Source organism: Eleutherodactylus coqui, chromosome 1, assembly GCF_035609145.1.
Source record: "Eleutherodactylus coqui strain aEleCoq1 chromosome 1, aEleCoq1.hap1, whole genome shotgun sequence".
Taxonomy (NCBI): Eukaryota; Metazoa; Chordata; class Amphibia; order Anura; family Eleutherodactylidae; genus Eleutherodactylus; species Eleutherodactylus coqui.
In genome coordinates, this window is record NC_089837.1 from 279,194,055 (window position 1) to 279,208,287 (window position 14,233).

The 14,233-nt window shown below is 40.5% G+C and overlaps 1 protein-coding gene across 1 annotated transcript in view; it reads left to right on the forward strand.

Annotated features, from left to right (window-relative positions):
* The window catches only part of ACACA (acetyl-CoA carboxylase alpha), an 856,108-nt gene that overhangs the window by 592,501 nt on the left and 249,374 nt on the right, over window positions 1-14,233 (forward strand). Inside the window, exons 45-46 of the mRNA XM_066609221.1 lie at window positions 2,674-2,817; window positions 8,949-9,069. Of these exons, the coding sequence (XP_066465318.1) occupies window positions 2,674-2,817; window positions 8,949-9,069 (265 nt within the window). The remainder of the gene's footprint in view (window positions 1-2,673; window positions 2,818-8,948; window positions 9,070-14,233) is intronic.

Genomic DNA, 14,233 nt, shown 5'->3' on the forward strand with positions numbered 1-14,233 from the left:
CTCATAGAGTTTTGTCACTTGCACAGTTTTTCAGATTTTATCTTTGGCTATTCTTCTTATGAGGAGCTTGTATATACATATGATTCAAGGTGAGGAGTGGTTCCAAAACTGTATGTAGTCACCATAGCTTAACTTGAATTCTGTGTATACCAAAGGGAAAAGAATGTTAAAAAATGATCAAAGATCTAAAATCATGATATATCCCTTATATAACAGGGTTAAAAGGGATAAACTAAGTTATGGGGCTCAAAAGTGATGGAACGTGGAGTCTGGCGAGATATCTTTCATATTCACCTGGTCCCTCGTTCTAGTGTTGTGTTTCCGCGAAGTCAGTGCACACCAGCAGCTTGATTCTTTCTGTGCACGTACTGCCCATAGAGATGAATGAGAAATGCAGACACAGAAAGAGTCAAGGTGCTAGCACTTGCGGACTTCACAGGGACACAGTGCTGGAATGAGGGACTGGGTGACAATGAAAGATATTCCTTGGACTTCCCATTCCATCATCTTTGAGTCCCATAATTTAGTTTATGGGGCTCATGGGTGATGGCTGTGCCCCTTTGAGCTCATAACTTTAGTTTCTTTAGGCTGCAGTCACACGGGACGGAATTCCACTGGAATTCTCATACAATGGCCGCACCGAAAAACCGCGAGAATTCAGGTGGAAAAGTACAGCTTCAAAACCCGCGGCCTTTAGCCATAGGCATTCCGCTGCGGCTTTTTCCATGCCGCATGTCCGTTTTCACATGGCTTGGCCGCAGCAAAACGTCGTCCGCTTTGTGAGCTGATCCCGGGATTAGGTGCCATGGGCAGAACTGCCGTGTGGACATTCTGCACGGAAATTCTGCGGCAATTCCGTTACGTGTGAACCCAGCCTTAGGGGCTTTTACCCACTAGCGTTTTTTTTTCGCTGCAATTTCGCTGCGTTTTTTTCCCCCTCCCATGTCAATGGGATTTTCTAATGTTAAAATCGCAAGTTTGCGTTGTTGCGATTCTTGTGTGATGCGATTTTAACATTAGAAAGTCCCATTGACATTTGGGGAAAAAACGCAGCAAAATCGCAGCGAAAAGAAAATGCTAGTAGGTAAAAGCCCTTAAAGGAGCTCATTTTCACCTTCTTCCTAGTTCCCCCACTGTTTGCATAGAAAGCTGGTACTCCATGGATGCAGTGAACTACTTTTGCACAGTCATATTGACAGAACTAATCATTCTTATTATCAGTGCAGGCATAAGAAGCCCACTGTGTACAATGAACAGTGGCTTAACGTGTGTACAGCAGGGGAACAGGAAGGAATGTTTGTATGAGAGTGACATCCCCAGACTCGGCTCCCCAGCTCCTAACTTTAGTTTATGGAGCTCATACATATAACTTAATGCTCATGCTGAACTAGACTATATTTGCCTTTATGGATCAGTTAAAGGGGGTTGCCCAGGGATACACAATCATTCCCTGGCTCTGTGGTGCCAGAAACGCAGTTTTAGCCTGTTAATGACACAAGGTCACATGTTATGGACTATGTCTGCACCTGTCACCATCACAGGAGGTTGGCTGTTTCAGTCATCTTAAAGGGAATGGTACAAAATGGCTGCTGCCTAGGAGAATGTATGTGCAGACCAGAAGGGGGCAGAGCTTAGCAGTTCACTGTTCTGCACAATGCACTGTTAGGCCTCCATCACACAGGGCATTTGCAAAACGCTGCCTTTTCAGCTGTGTTTTCAGCACAGCTGAAAACGCTGCCCATTCATTTCAATGGGAGACTCAGCTGAAAATGCCCAAGGATAGAACATGCAGTGCTTTCAAAACGCAGCGTTTTTCAAAGCAGCGTTTTCAGCCCTGTGTGAGCAACCCCATTGAAATGAATGGAAGCGTTGTACAGCGTTTAGCACAGGGCTGAAAACGCCCTGTGTGATGGAGGCCTAAGGTTCCATCCCCCAATTGTGGCTACACCCACAGCTCTACTTCCTTTCCCCTCAGGTCTGCACATACATTCTTGCTTTCTAGGACAGGTTTCCACAGGTTGCACTGATGTTCCATTCCTGGACAACCCCTTTAACCCTTTCCACTCCACTGTCTGACGTCTTCAGACATTCTGATTGAAAGCTGTACAGCTCTAATGTTGGAAGACGCCCGGCAGGGAATTCTTACTGTATATTACTGGCCACTCTGTTCTTGGGGCCTCTCCAGCATGTCCCATACCGCAGTACTGGCTCTAGCCAACAGATGCCACCTTTGTATAAAGGCAGAAAGAGAAAACCCCCTAGGAAACCCTGAAACCAAAATTGGATTGCAAAGGGTTAATAAACTAAGACAGCCCCTTCTATATCATTGCCAATGTAGACACAGGGAAGGGGGCTAGGTTACTTGTTAAAATGAGCGGAACAGCAAGCCCCCTGTGATAACTTGATGGGCGTAGAGAGACTTCATACCATGTGACCTGATGTTGGAAGTAGGCTAGCAGCTAAACTTACTACACATCAGGGCAGGGTAAAAATTTCACCTCCAAAGAACAAGGCTGCAACTACAAGGAACTTTGATACACACTGGCGCTTGGTAAAACATGCAAGAAAGACCTAGAGTGGATGCTATTTAAGTATTACATTCATATTATGCAAAGTTATTAAGTGACTAGATAGCAAATTATGTGGATGTTCATTTCATTTTTTTTTTTTTAGGTGCTAGGTCGGGAGGTTTACACATCGAACAACCAGCTTGGTGGCATCCATATCATGCACAGCAATGGTGTCACTCACACTACAGTATATGACGACTTTGAAGGAGTGTACACAATTCTGCAGTGGATTTCCTATATGCCTAAGGTAAATTGCTTTTGAAGATCCTGATTTGTGGATTTAACTATCACTTTTATTGCTCATAATGTTTTGAACCTAGTAATGGCTGCTATTGGAAACAAAAAAGGAGTGAAAAAAACTCAAGGATTTTAGTATAAGATAGTAAAGAAGTGGTGATGTTTGTTTTTAACCCCTTAGTGACTGCCCCATTGCCTTTATGCGTCTTGGCTTTGGGGACTTTAATCCCCAGGGCTGTAAAAACACACTCGCTCTAGAGATTAAAGCCACGGAGCCTGTGGACGTCACAGCTCCATGGTGTTGGCTGCCGGAGGTACCCATCAACCTGGACCTGTCTACGGGGCCACAGTGAGCAGTTCCTGGTCACGCGATCGCCAGTGTGCACCGCTTACTGGTAATCACATAAAAGTGAATAAAAAGTAAATAAAAGTTAAAGATTCAGCTCCCCTCATGGATCGGATCCATGAGGGGAGCTGAAATGTACTCACCCCCGTCATATCCCGCAACATTCTGGTCCTTCCAGGATCTTACGTCGCCTTCTGCTCATGCGCGACAGACGGCATACGTCGGGCGAGTGCACAGCAAGGCTCACAGCCCAGGAAATTTAAAATCTCTTTGGCTTTTGGCTACCATGTGTAGTCGAGAGCAGAGAGATGTCACCAGGAACCGCTGTATGCAGTTTCCGGTTACATGATCACCGTTATCCAATGAATAACACTGGTCATGTAAAGTAAAAAAAAAGTTTAACTTTCATCTCCCCTCATAAATCATATTCCTTAGGGGAGATGAAATTACATACCTAAGGCACCAAGATTTGTCTTTGGACGTTACCACGGTTTCTGCGTGTGCGCCCAACACCAAAATGGCGGATGCATGTGTAAAAGCCACTGATTGCCAGGGTAATTTAAAATCTCCCTGCTCCTGGCTAGCAAATGTAGCCGAGAGCCTGAAGATTTCACAGGGACCACAGTACACGGTCCCTGGTCATGTGATCGCCGCTATCCACTAAATAACAGCAATCATGTAAAAGTAAAAAAAGTTAAAATTTTAACCCCCCAAAGAAGAAAAAGTGGCAGCATCTGTAGAGGGTTTTAAATTAAAATGTTATTTTATTACTCCATATCTAAGATACAGGCAACGTTTCGACTACAAATAGCCTTTGTCAAGCCTTTGGCCGCTTCACAAAGGCTATTTGTAGTCGAAACGTTGCCTGTATCTTAGATATGGAGTAATAAAATTATAACATTTTAATTTAAAACCCTCTATGGATGCTGCCACTTTTTCTTCTTTGATGCATTGACCTGGGGACTGGAGGTCCATAGTCCCATCAGTGGCTTGGCATATAGTACTTCATACCTCTGCGCTGTTGCGCATTTTTTCTGGTGTGCTGCGGGATACTTCTTCTGGATATTATTAAAATTTCAACCCCCGTCACAGATTTGATCTGTGAGGGGAAAATACTTACATAAGGCCTCCGACAACGTACCCCGAAGGGATCTTTATTCACAGACCTTTCCCCAACTTTGGTGCATGTGCCTGTCAGCAAAATGGCAGACGCAACTGCAGAAGCTGGGGAGGGCCCTCGAAATTTAAAATCTCCTTGCTACTAAATGTTCACACAGAAATTTGGTCAAGACAGGTGTCCTCTTCCCAGTTATTTTTTGTTTTTCTCATAAAAGATCAGAAATTGATTCAAAGTATGTTTCCATCCAATAGGTGATGCTGCTAAGGTAGTATTTCAATTTTCTATCTTTTTATGTGCATTAGAAATAAGAGACCTCATACAACTGTCACATTCCTCATCTCAGTGGACTGATTTAGTATTTATCTCTCAGCTCAGACTGTCTTGTGTTTTTTAAGTCTCAAATTTCTGTGTGTGAACATTTATTTAGATCAAGAGGGGTGTGTCCCCCTCCCCTCTGTACTTGTATGTTATAATTGTGTGACGTCCAGACTGGTTTAATTCATTAGCCTGATGAAGAGTCGATATCCCGAAAGCTTGCTGTAACATCATGTATTTATTAGCCATTAACCCCTTCAGTGGCAGGTTTCTTACCACCCTGTCAGACCCACTAGAGCAGGTTCTTTAAATGGGCCAATCATTTAATTTCAACAAATTTTCCAGTAGCGTTCCAAGAGCCATAACTTTTTCATTTTTCCATTGACACAGCCATATGAGGGCTTGTTTTTTACCGGACAAGTTGTATTTTTGATGGCATCATTTTTCGGTATATATAATGTATTGCATAACTTTTGTAAAAAAATTTGTAGGGAGATTGGAGGGGGGAAGAAATAAAGAAATTCTGCCATTTGTTTTTTGGATTCCATTTTTATGGCGTTCAGGGTGCAGAATAAATAATGTGATAACATTATTCTCTAAGTCAGCAAGATTCTGGAGATACCAAGGGTATTCATTTTTTTTTTAAGTTTTGGTATTTTTGTACATTTAAAACATTTTTTTTCTTAAAGGTTTGCTTTTGTGTCGCTACATTCCAAGAGCCCTATTATTTTTTTTTCCATTGCCAGAGCTCTAGAAGGCCTTTTTTTTTGCGGTATGAACTCTAGTCTTAATTTATCTAATTTATAGGAACATGTAAAATTTTGATCGCTTTTTATTCCATTTTTTCTAGGGGCAAGATTAACAAAATCTGCAATTCTGGCATGTTTTTTATTTTTATTTTTCACTGCATTCTCTGAGCAGTATAAATAATATATTAAAGTAATTCTACAGACCAGTACGATTATGCAAATATCAAATTGTAATAGTTTTTTCTTTTTCGCGACTTTTTCACAGTTTTAAAAAAAAAGTAATAAAAGTTTAAATCACCCTCCTTTTGCCATATCTAGAGTAAAAAAATCTAAAATCATAAAAGAAAAATACATATTTGGTATTGCCACATTTGTAAAAGTCTGATCCATCAAAGCATTTACCCTGCATTATTTACTCTACACGGTGAACGTAGTCTGAAAAAAAAAAATTAAGAACGCCAGAAATGTATTTTTTCAGTCACCCTCTCTCCCAGAAAAAATGCAATAAAAAGTCATATGTATTCTGAATTAGTACTAACGTAAACTACAGGACATCCCGTAAAAAATGAGCCCTTGCTCAACTACATCATCAGAAAAATAAAAAAAGTTATTGCGCGCAGAAGATGCAGCAGAAAATAATTTAAAAAATAAATGTCCTTGAAAAAAAAATACAAGTACTACAGCAAAAAAAGTATACAAGTTTGGTATCGTACTAATCGTACTGACTCATAGGATAAAGTTATCATGTAATTTTTATTGCAGTTTGTGTACTGTAGAAACGAAACGCACTGAAAGATGGTGGAATGTCATTAGTTTTTTCATTTTACTCCACGTAGAATTTTGTAAAAGTTTTTCAGTACATTATATGGTACATTAAATAGCACCATTGAAAAATACAAATCGTTCTGCAAAAAACAAGCCCTCATGCAACGACGTCGATGAATAAATAAAGGAGTTATGATTTTTTTAAACGGGGGTAGGAAAAACGAAAAGGGGGGGAAAAAGGGGGGCCCCGTCATAAAGAGGTTAAATAATGTACTAACTTCCTTATCATTACGATGCAGGGATACCACATGTGGAATTTTGTTTTTACTTTTTTACAAAGTAAAGGGAGAAAGGTGTTTTCATTTTTATTTTTTTTATAATTTTTAAACTTATTTTTTAAACATTTTAAAAAGTTTTGTCCCTTTATGGGACTGCCACAGAGACCCATCACATTCCGGGGGTCCGATGGTGACAGCCCTTTACAAGCTGCAGTCGCATAGACCGCGACATGTAAAGGGTTAACACAGCAGAGATCGGAGGTGTTCTCCATTCTCTGCTGTGTAAGAGGTGGTGCCTGGATATCCTCTAACAGTCAAGTACCAGCTCTCCCTGCCATAGAGACCATCTGCTGGCCTCTGACAAGCCGATGGTCTTTGTGGCAACCTGTAAACAAAGCAGTGCAGGAGTTTAAAAATAGAAGTGGGAAGTTGCCGGCAGATCGGTAATATCATCCTGCTTTTTTTTTAAATTTAAAGTCCTGCACTGTTCTCTGTGGGTCTGTGCAGCCAGAGCACAATGCCACAGCTTATGGCATTGTGCTCTGCAGGTCCCATAGTGAAATCTTCCGGGCTATATCACTATGGGCAGTGGAGAAAGTCCCAGAAAATTTCCGGGCGTGCCACTCAAGGGGTTGAAAGGTATCATATCTACAAGATTATTAGTTTCTCTTACTAAGAACAATCACACTCCAGAATAAAGTAAACAGATGGAAATATATATCTGATCAAAAAATTTGTGCAGCATGTTTGCACATATTTGAGATATTACAGTTGAAAATGTGAAAAAATATATATTTTTTCAAAATGTTTCCAGTTTTGGCACTTTTAATAAATATACACAAATTCTATGGGTCTATTTTTATCACCTAAATGAAGTACAATATGTGGAAAAAAAACAATGTCAGAATCACTTGGATATGCAAAACCTAAATAGAGTTACTCTATGTTAAAGTGACACGTCAGATTCCCAAAATTTGGCCCCGTCACTAAGGTGCAAAAAGGCTTCATTATTAAGGGGTTGAAGAAATTCTTGTGTAGTGCACATGAACACATTAATATATGAGATTATACGTATGTCTTATATATGTGTTGTGTGTAGAGATGAGCGAGCCTACTCGGCCACGCCACTTTTTCGCCCGAGTACCGCGATTTTCGAGTACTTCCATACTCGGGCGAAAAGATTCGGGGGGCGCCGTGGGTGAGTGGGGGGTTGCAGCGGGGAGTGGGGGGGAGAGGGCTCCCCCCTTTTCCCTGCTGCTACCCCCCGCACTGCCACTCCTCCCCCCGCCCCCCGGCGCCCCCCGAATCTTTTCACCCGAGTACAGAAGTACTCGAAAATCGCGGTGCTCGATCGAGTAATTACTCGAAACGAGTAGGTTCGCTCATCTCTAGTTGTGTGCACTGTTGATAGTTATGTGAAAAATAATGCACACATAAATCATAGAATCATAGAATGGTAGAGTTGGAAGGGAGCTCCATGGTCATCAGGTCCAACCCCCTGCTCAATGCAGGATTGAAGGGGTTTCCAGGATAATAAATAAATGTCACTACACAGCAAGTTAAAAGTTAAGACCGCTTACTACTTGAGTTCTTTTTAAAAAAAAATTGAGCTATTACCAAAAGCAAACGCTACTGTCCACATTAGGCAGGCAGCATTCATTAATTTATGTACAAGCAGTAGCTTAGTTCATTTATTTATAGAATCGAAAAGATAATGATATGCAGTGCATATATTTAAAACGCTGCTTGCTTATCTTTCATATACTAGTGCAGTAGACCCATTTCTCTGCTTAATAGAGTGGTAATACTCAAGGATTAGGCTGGGTTCACACAGGGCGGATTTGCTGCGGAATTTCGCCGCGGCACATCCGCCTGCGGCCGCTAATCTCTGGATTAGCCAGCCATGTGGACGAGATTTCTGAGAAATCTCGTCCTCACGGGACGGCCAATCAGCTGCGGAAAGTCAGGCAGGAACCGCGGCTGCGGCGACCACAGCTGCGGCCTTAGAATATGCAGCATGTCTATTTATTTTTTCTTTCTGCTGTGGCCGCGCTCTCCTCTATGGGAGTGCTGGCCACAGCGGGAGAGCGAGCGGCTGCGCCGCTTCAAAGCCGCCGCAGGTTTTTCCACGGTGGTTCTCCCGGCGGAAATCTCGCGGTTTTTGCTGCGGCCAAACCGCGGGATTTCCGGCTGGAATCCGCCCTGTGTGAACCCAACCATAGTCCTGTGCAATGCTTCTATGTGCTAACTGAATAGGACAAAACATGGTGTCCCCCACACATTATGTACTGTATACTGCGACAATTAGTAGCCATACAGTACTGTGTATCCAGTTTCATTATCTATTACATTGCCCTGTTGGCTCAGTACGTTGCTAGAAACAATTATCGACCAAGACTATGAATTTGTCTAAGTTTATTTTACACAAGCCTAAATACAGTTTATTTTTCATTTTACAGCTGCTTAAGTTATCTTGCCACTCTGTGCAATTCAAAAGTCTTATCCTTTGAAACAACAATGATGTTTTTAACTGTACATTGCTGAATTGTTACTTTTCTTTGTAAACAGTGTATATCCAGTCCAGTACCCATAATTGCTCCGAAGGATCCAATTGAAAGACATATTGAGTTTGTACCCACTAAAGCTCCCTATGATCCTAGATGGATGCTGGCTGGACGACCTCACCCTTGTACGTATATATATATATATACTAGCTGATATACCCGGCTTCACCTGAATTAATTTGGTACTGGTGTTTATCTGATGTTCACACGGAAAACTACACAGAATGAGCCACCTCACACACGCTGCTCATAACACACAGATCAGATAGATTCCTCTCAGTGTATAGGCAGATAGGAGAGAGATTTATTTTAGACTGTATGTAAAAATGTCACCCCACAGAATATGCCACCTCACACACGCTGCTCATAACACACAGATCAGATAGATTCCTCTCAGTGTATAGGCAGATAGGAGAGAGATTTATCTCAGACTGTATGTGAAAATGCCACTACACAGAATGTGCCACCTCACACATGCTGCTCATTTTTACCCTGAAAGGTAGCACCCCTTTTTATTCAAGTTTCCTACCCAGAGTGCAGCCCCTTGTTACACTTAAAGGCATACTCCATCCTAGCAGTCCATGTCCACTTCCTTTTGTACTTTACAGCCTTTCAATACATACAACAGTCAGTTTTATTCCTGTCAGTATATAATCATATTTCTAAATGCGTTTTGTTTTGCTGAGAAGATAACTGTCTCATATATTACGGAGTACAGATATGTTATTAGTTACATAACATAGGAATGGTCGTGCCAAATTTCAAGTTTGTGCAGTACAGATGTGTGTTATTAGTTACATTACATAATCAAGTTGCAACCCTTTAAATTTCCAATATTTAGTACGCAAAGAATGGTCATGGAAAATTTCACATTTGTGCAGTAAAAATTTGTGTAATTATTTGTTGCATCGGGAAGTGAGAGAATTAGATTACGTACGTAAAATTTGGACGCTAATTCTTTTGCGCATAGAATTGAATAATTGAGTTGGGACCCATTAGCTTTTCCTATTTATGACCTAATCAATGCTCGTGCCAAATTTCAAGTTTTTATGACATTGGGAAGTGAGAGAATTAGATTACTTACGTAAAATTTGGATGCTAATTTTTTTGCACTAGAATTGAATAAAATCGAGTTGGGACCCATTAGCTTTTCTTATTTATGACATAATCAATGCTCGTGCCAAATTTCAAGCTTCTATGACATTGGGAAGTGAGAGAATTAAATTACGTACGCAAAATTTGGATTCTAATTTTTTTGCGCTAGAATTGAATAATCAAGTTGGGACCCATTAGCTTTTCCTATTTATGACAAATCAATGCTCGCGCCAAATTTTTTGTTTCTATGACATCGAGAAGTGAGAGCATTAGATTACGTACATAAAATTTGGATGCTAGTTCTTTTGCGCTAGAATTAAATAATTGAGTTGAGACCTATTAGCTTTTCCTATTTATGACATAATCAATGCTCATGCCAAATTTTAAATTTCTATGACATTGGGAAGTGATGGAATTAGATTACGTATGTAAAATTTGGACGCTAATTCTTTACCACTTAGAATTGAATAATCGAGTTGGAACCCATTAACTTTTCCTATTGTTGACATAATCAATGCTCGTGCCAAATTTCAAGTTTCTATGACATCAGGAAGTGAGAGAATTAGATTCCGTACGTAAAATTTGGATGCTAATTCTTTTGCGCTAGAATTAAATAATCGAGTTGGGACCCATTTACTTTTTCCTATTTTGGACATAATCTATGCTCGTGCCAAATTTCATGTTTCTACGACATTGGGAAGTTGGAAAATTAGTGGCGAGTCAGTCAGTCAGTGAGTGAGTCAGTGAATCAGTCAGTGAGTCAGTAAGGGCTTTCATCTTTATATATCTAGATATATCAGTATAACTCTGAATAATTAATTTGATTATATTTTCATTATGCAAAAATTGTATAATTTGTATGTCTATAATATCTTTAAAATTACTCTAGCAAGGGCCCCCTGAGATCTCAGCAAAGACGTAATATGCACATTCACTCGCTGTTTAAGTGAATGAGAATCAGAGAATGCACATACTACTTGCACTTGCAACTGCTATTCATTACCATGTGGTCATCTCTCTTCTGAAAATGGGGAGCTGGAGTCCCTTTTAAGACCGAGTAGTCAATCTGCTATCTTCTCCCTAACAATCTAACCTTTAAAACATGTCTAAATGACGGTAATAAAGATCTGACTATTCATTTTTTCTTATGCCAATACTATGTCCTATCAATTGTGCACCCAGTCATTTCATGAGATTTGTATTACAGGAATTGTAAAATTTATATTATAAAACATCTGAAGACATATCAGTCATGTCTTTTCAGAGCCCTGTTTTACATGATGTTTATTTTAAACACACAGGTGTTTTTGTCTGTTACTTCTTTTTCATATAAGGAAGCCTTTGAAAAAAACTACGGAAAAACAGCATATCAAGAGCATGCTGTGATTCTGAAAAAAATGTTATAGGCTTAAGGCTGCTTCCACACGGGCGACACGATATGGACACGAGAAAATCGCAGCAATATAACATCGGTCGTCCGTGCAATATTGCCACGTTTTCTCGCGGCGATATTGCAATTGTGTCACTACAGAGTCGCATGACTTTATTGCACCACATGCAAGGATTTTCAGGAAGGGGGGCTTGAAATATAAGCCCTGCCCGCAAAAGTAAGCCCTAGCTGCATAAAAAAAAACAAAAAAAAACAATACATCACCTCTCCGGCGCTGTGATCTCCCCGTACGTCTCCCCTGAAGTTCCCCGGCAGTTACTTGAAGTTCTCCTGCAGAGCTTCCTGGTCAGGACTTTCAAAATCCTCCTGCCTCCAGGAAGCTCTGCGTCTGATTGGTTCCCGAGCGCAAGGCTCAGCCAATCAGAGTCAGCGCTCCAGGAACCAATCACAGCCATTCAGTGATTCAATGAAAGACTGTGATTGGTTCCTCATCAAATGTGACACTGTCCCATTGTGCAACATAACTTTTTATACTTTCCACCCTGGACCCTAGGTATGTACTTGCCCCTTAGTACATTAAACAAATCCCTGATTTAAGACAATGCAGCCAATTAACAAGGGGCAAACCCAATGAATATTTAATAGTCCACCTTCTTGTACTTCCCAGCTGGTGATGGGGCTGCTGAGTTGGCTTGCTTACATCTGGCTTTTTCTCAAAACCAGTTTGGCTAGGTTGGATATTGCCATCCAGGATAAAAGAGTTCCTTTCTGCAATGAAAGACTTATATATTCAAAGAGCGAGCCAAGTGGAGTCTTGGTACATCATATACACACATATGTACGTTTGTTATACACTTTCATCACATTTACTAATTATCATACAGTCATGAGAAAAATCAAGTACACCTTGTTTGAATTCTGTGTTTTCATATATCAGGACATAATTTAAAAAATCTGTCCTAAGAACGTCTTTAAATTAGGTAAATACAACCTCAGATAAACAACAACACATGACAAATTACACCGTGTCAATATTTATTTAACAAAATCACCATGAATCATTAGCTTGTAGTACCACCTTTAGCAGCAATAACTTGAAGTAATTGTTTTCTATATGACTTTGTCAGTCTCTCAAATTGTTCTGGAAGAATTTTAGCCCATGCGTCTTTACAACATTGCATCTGTTCATTGAGGTTTGTGGGTATTCGTTTATGCTTAGCTCTCTTAAGGTGCCACCACAGCATCTTAATTGGATTGAGGTCTAGTCTTTGAATTGGCCATTGCAACACCTTGATCCTTTTTCTTTTTCAGCCATTCTGATGTGGATTTTCTGGTGTGCTTGGGATCATTGTGCTTTTGCATGACCTAGTTCAGCCAAGCTTTAGAATAGATGACCTCACACCTAATGAACTTCTCTGTATACCATAGTATTCTAGAGTTATTAACTCCACGACTGCAGTGTGCCCAGGTCCCTTGACTGCTAAACAGGCCCAAATCATTATGCCTCCATGACTATGTCTGACAGCTGCTATGAGACGTTTGTGCTGTATTTGGTTTTTGCCAAATGTGGCACTGAGCATTATGGTCAAACATATCCATGTTGGTCTTGTCTGTCCAAATGACATTATTTCAGGGGTCTTTTGATTTGTTCAGATGTAACTTTGTAAACATGCTGCCATTTTCTTTTTAGAAAGAAAAGCTTTTCACTGGCAACCCTTCCAAACAAGACTTGTTCAGTCTTTTTCCCTGTACAACCAGGCTGGTCATATTTAAAGAGGATAGCACCTCTGTCCTAATGAACCCAGAAGAAGGTCGGAAACTGCTACAAAACTGGGGTATTACTGAGCTTGTAAAGAAGACCCCCCACCCACCCACATATAACCCAGAAATGGTTGAATAGATTCAAACCAAGATCGTAACAATCTTCCAGAGTTCCTGTTAGGCTGCTGTCCTACCTTTAGACCCTCAGTTCCAGCTTTAGTTAATTTAGAGGTCCCCATCCTTTACGGCTGGACTCTTATCGCCAATGATATCGCCCCATTAAGAAAGAACACACAACAAGGTCTTATGACAAACTCCCCCATGCCCTAAGTTTTCCTTCTCCTTCCACACTCCCTCCTGGGACTCCACTACGAGACTCTACCCTTATGACAAACCGCATCAACTTCTGGGATGTCCTAGGAAAGCTACTCACGTGCATCAATTTGCTCCTTCATTATGATTATTAATCTCATATCTGCCAATGCTAAGGGGCTGAATTCCTCCCATAAAAGAGCCGCTTTATGGAAGGACATGTTATCGATCAAAGCTGATGTGCTTTGTGTACAAATGACATATTTTGCAAAACAGAAGAGCCCAAAATACTCTCACCCTAGCTTCCCTACAATCTTCCTAGCTAATCCAGAAAAGAATAAGGCCAGAGTCCTGATGCAGTTAAAGATATAGTAGACTTTCAGGTAGATGTGGGTGGCAGATATATTGTTCTAGTATGCAACATCAAGGGCTCTATGTTAACATTAGTAAATTTATATACACCAAACTGCACAGATCAGCTTTCTCAACATAATCAGAAGAAGAACAAAAAAGATTAAAAAAGAAAGCTTGAATATGTGTGGCAAATTTAACATTATCTATGAGAGAGACGTCGACTCAAACAGCTCAAGCAGGATGTCTGCACCCACACTATTTCAGTGGCTTATAAATGAGGAACTTCATGATATCTTCAGATGTCTAAATGCAAATTCTATGCAATGTACATTCTATTCTCCAGAATAGATATGTTTCTTGTGGACTTTTTCATGCTA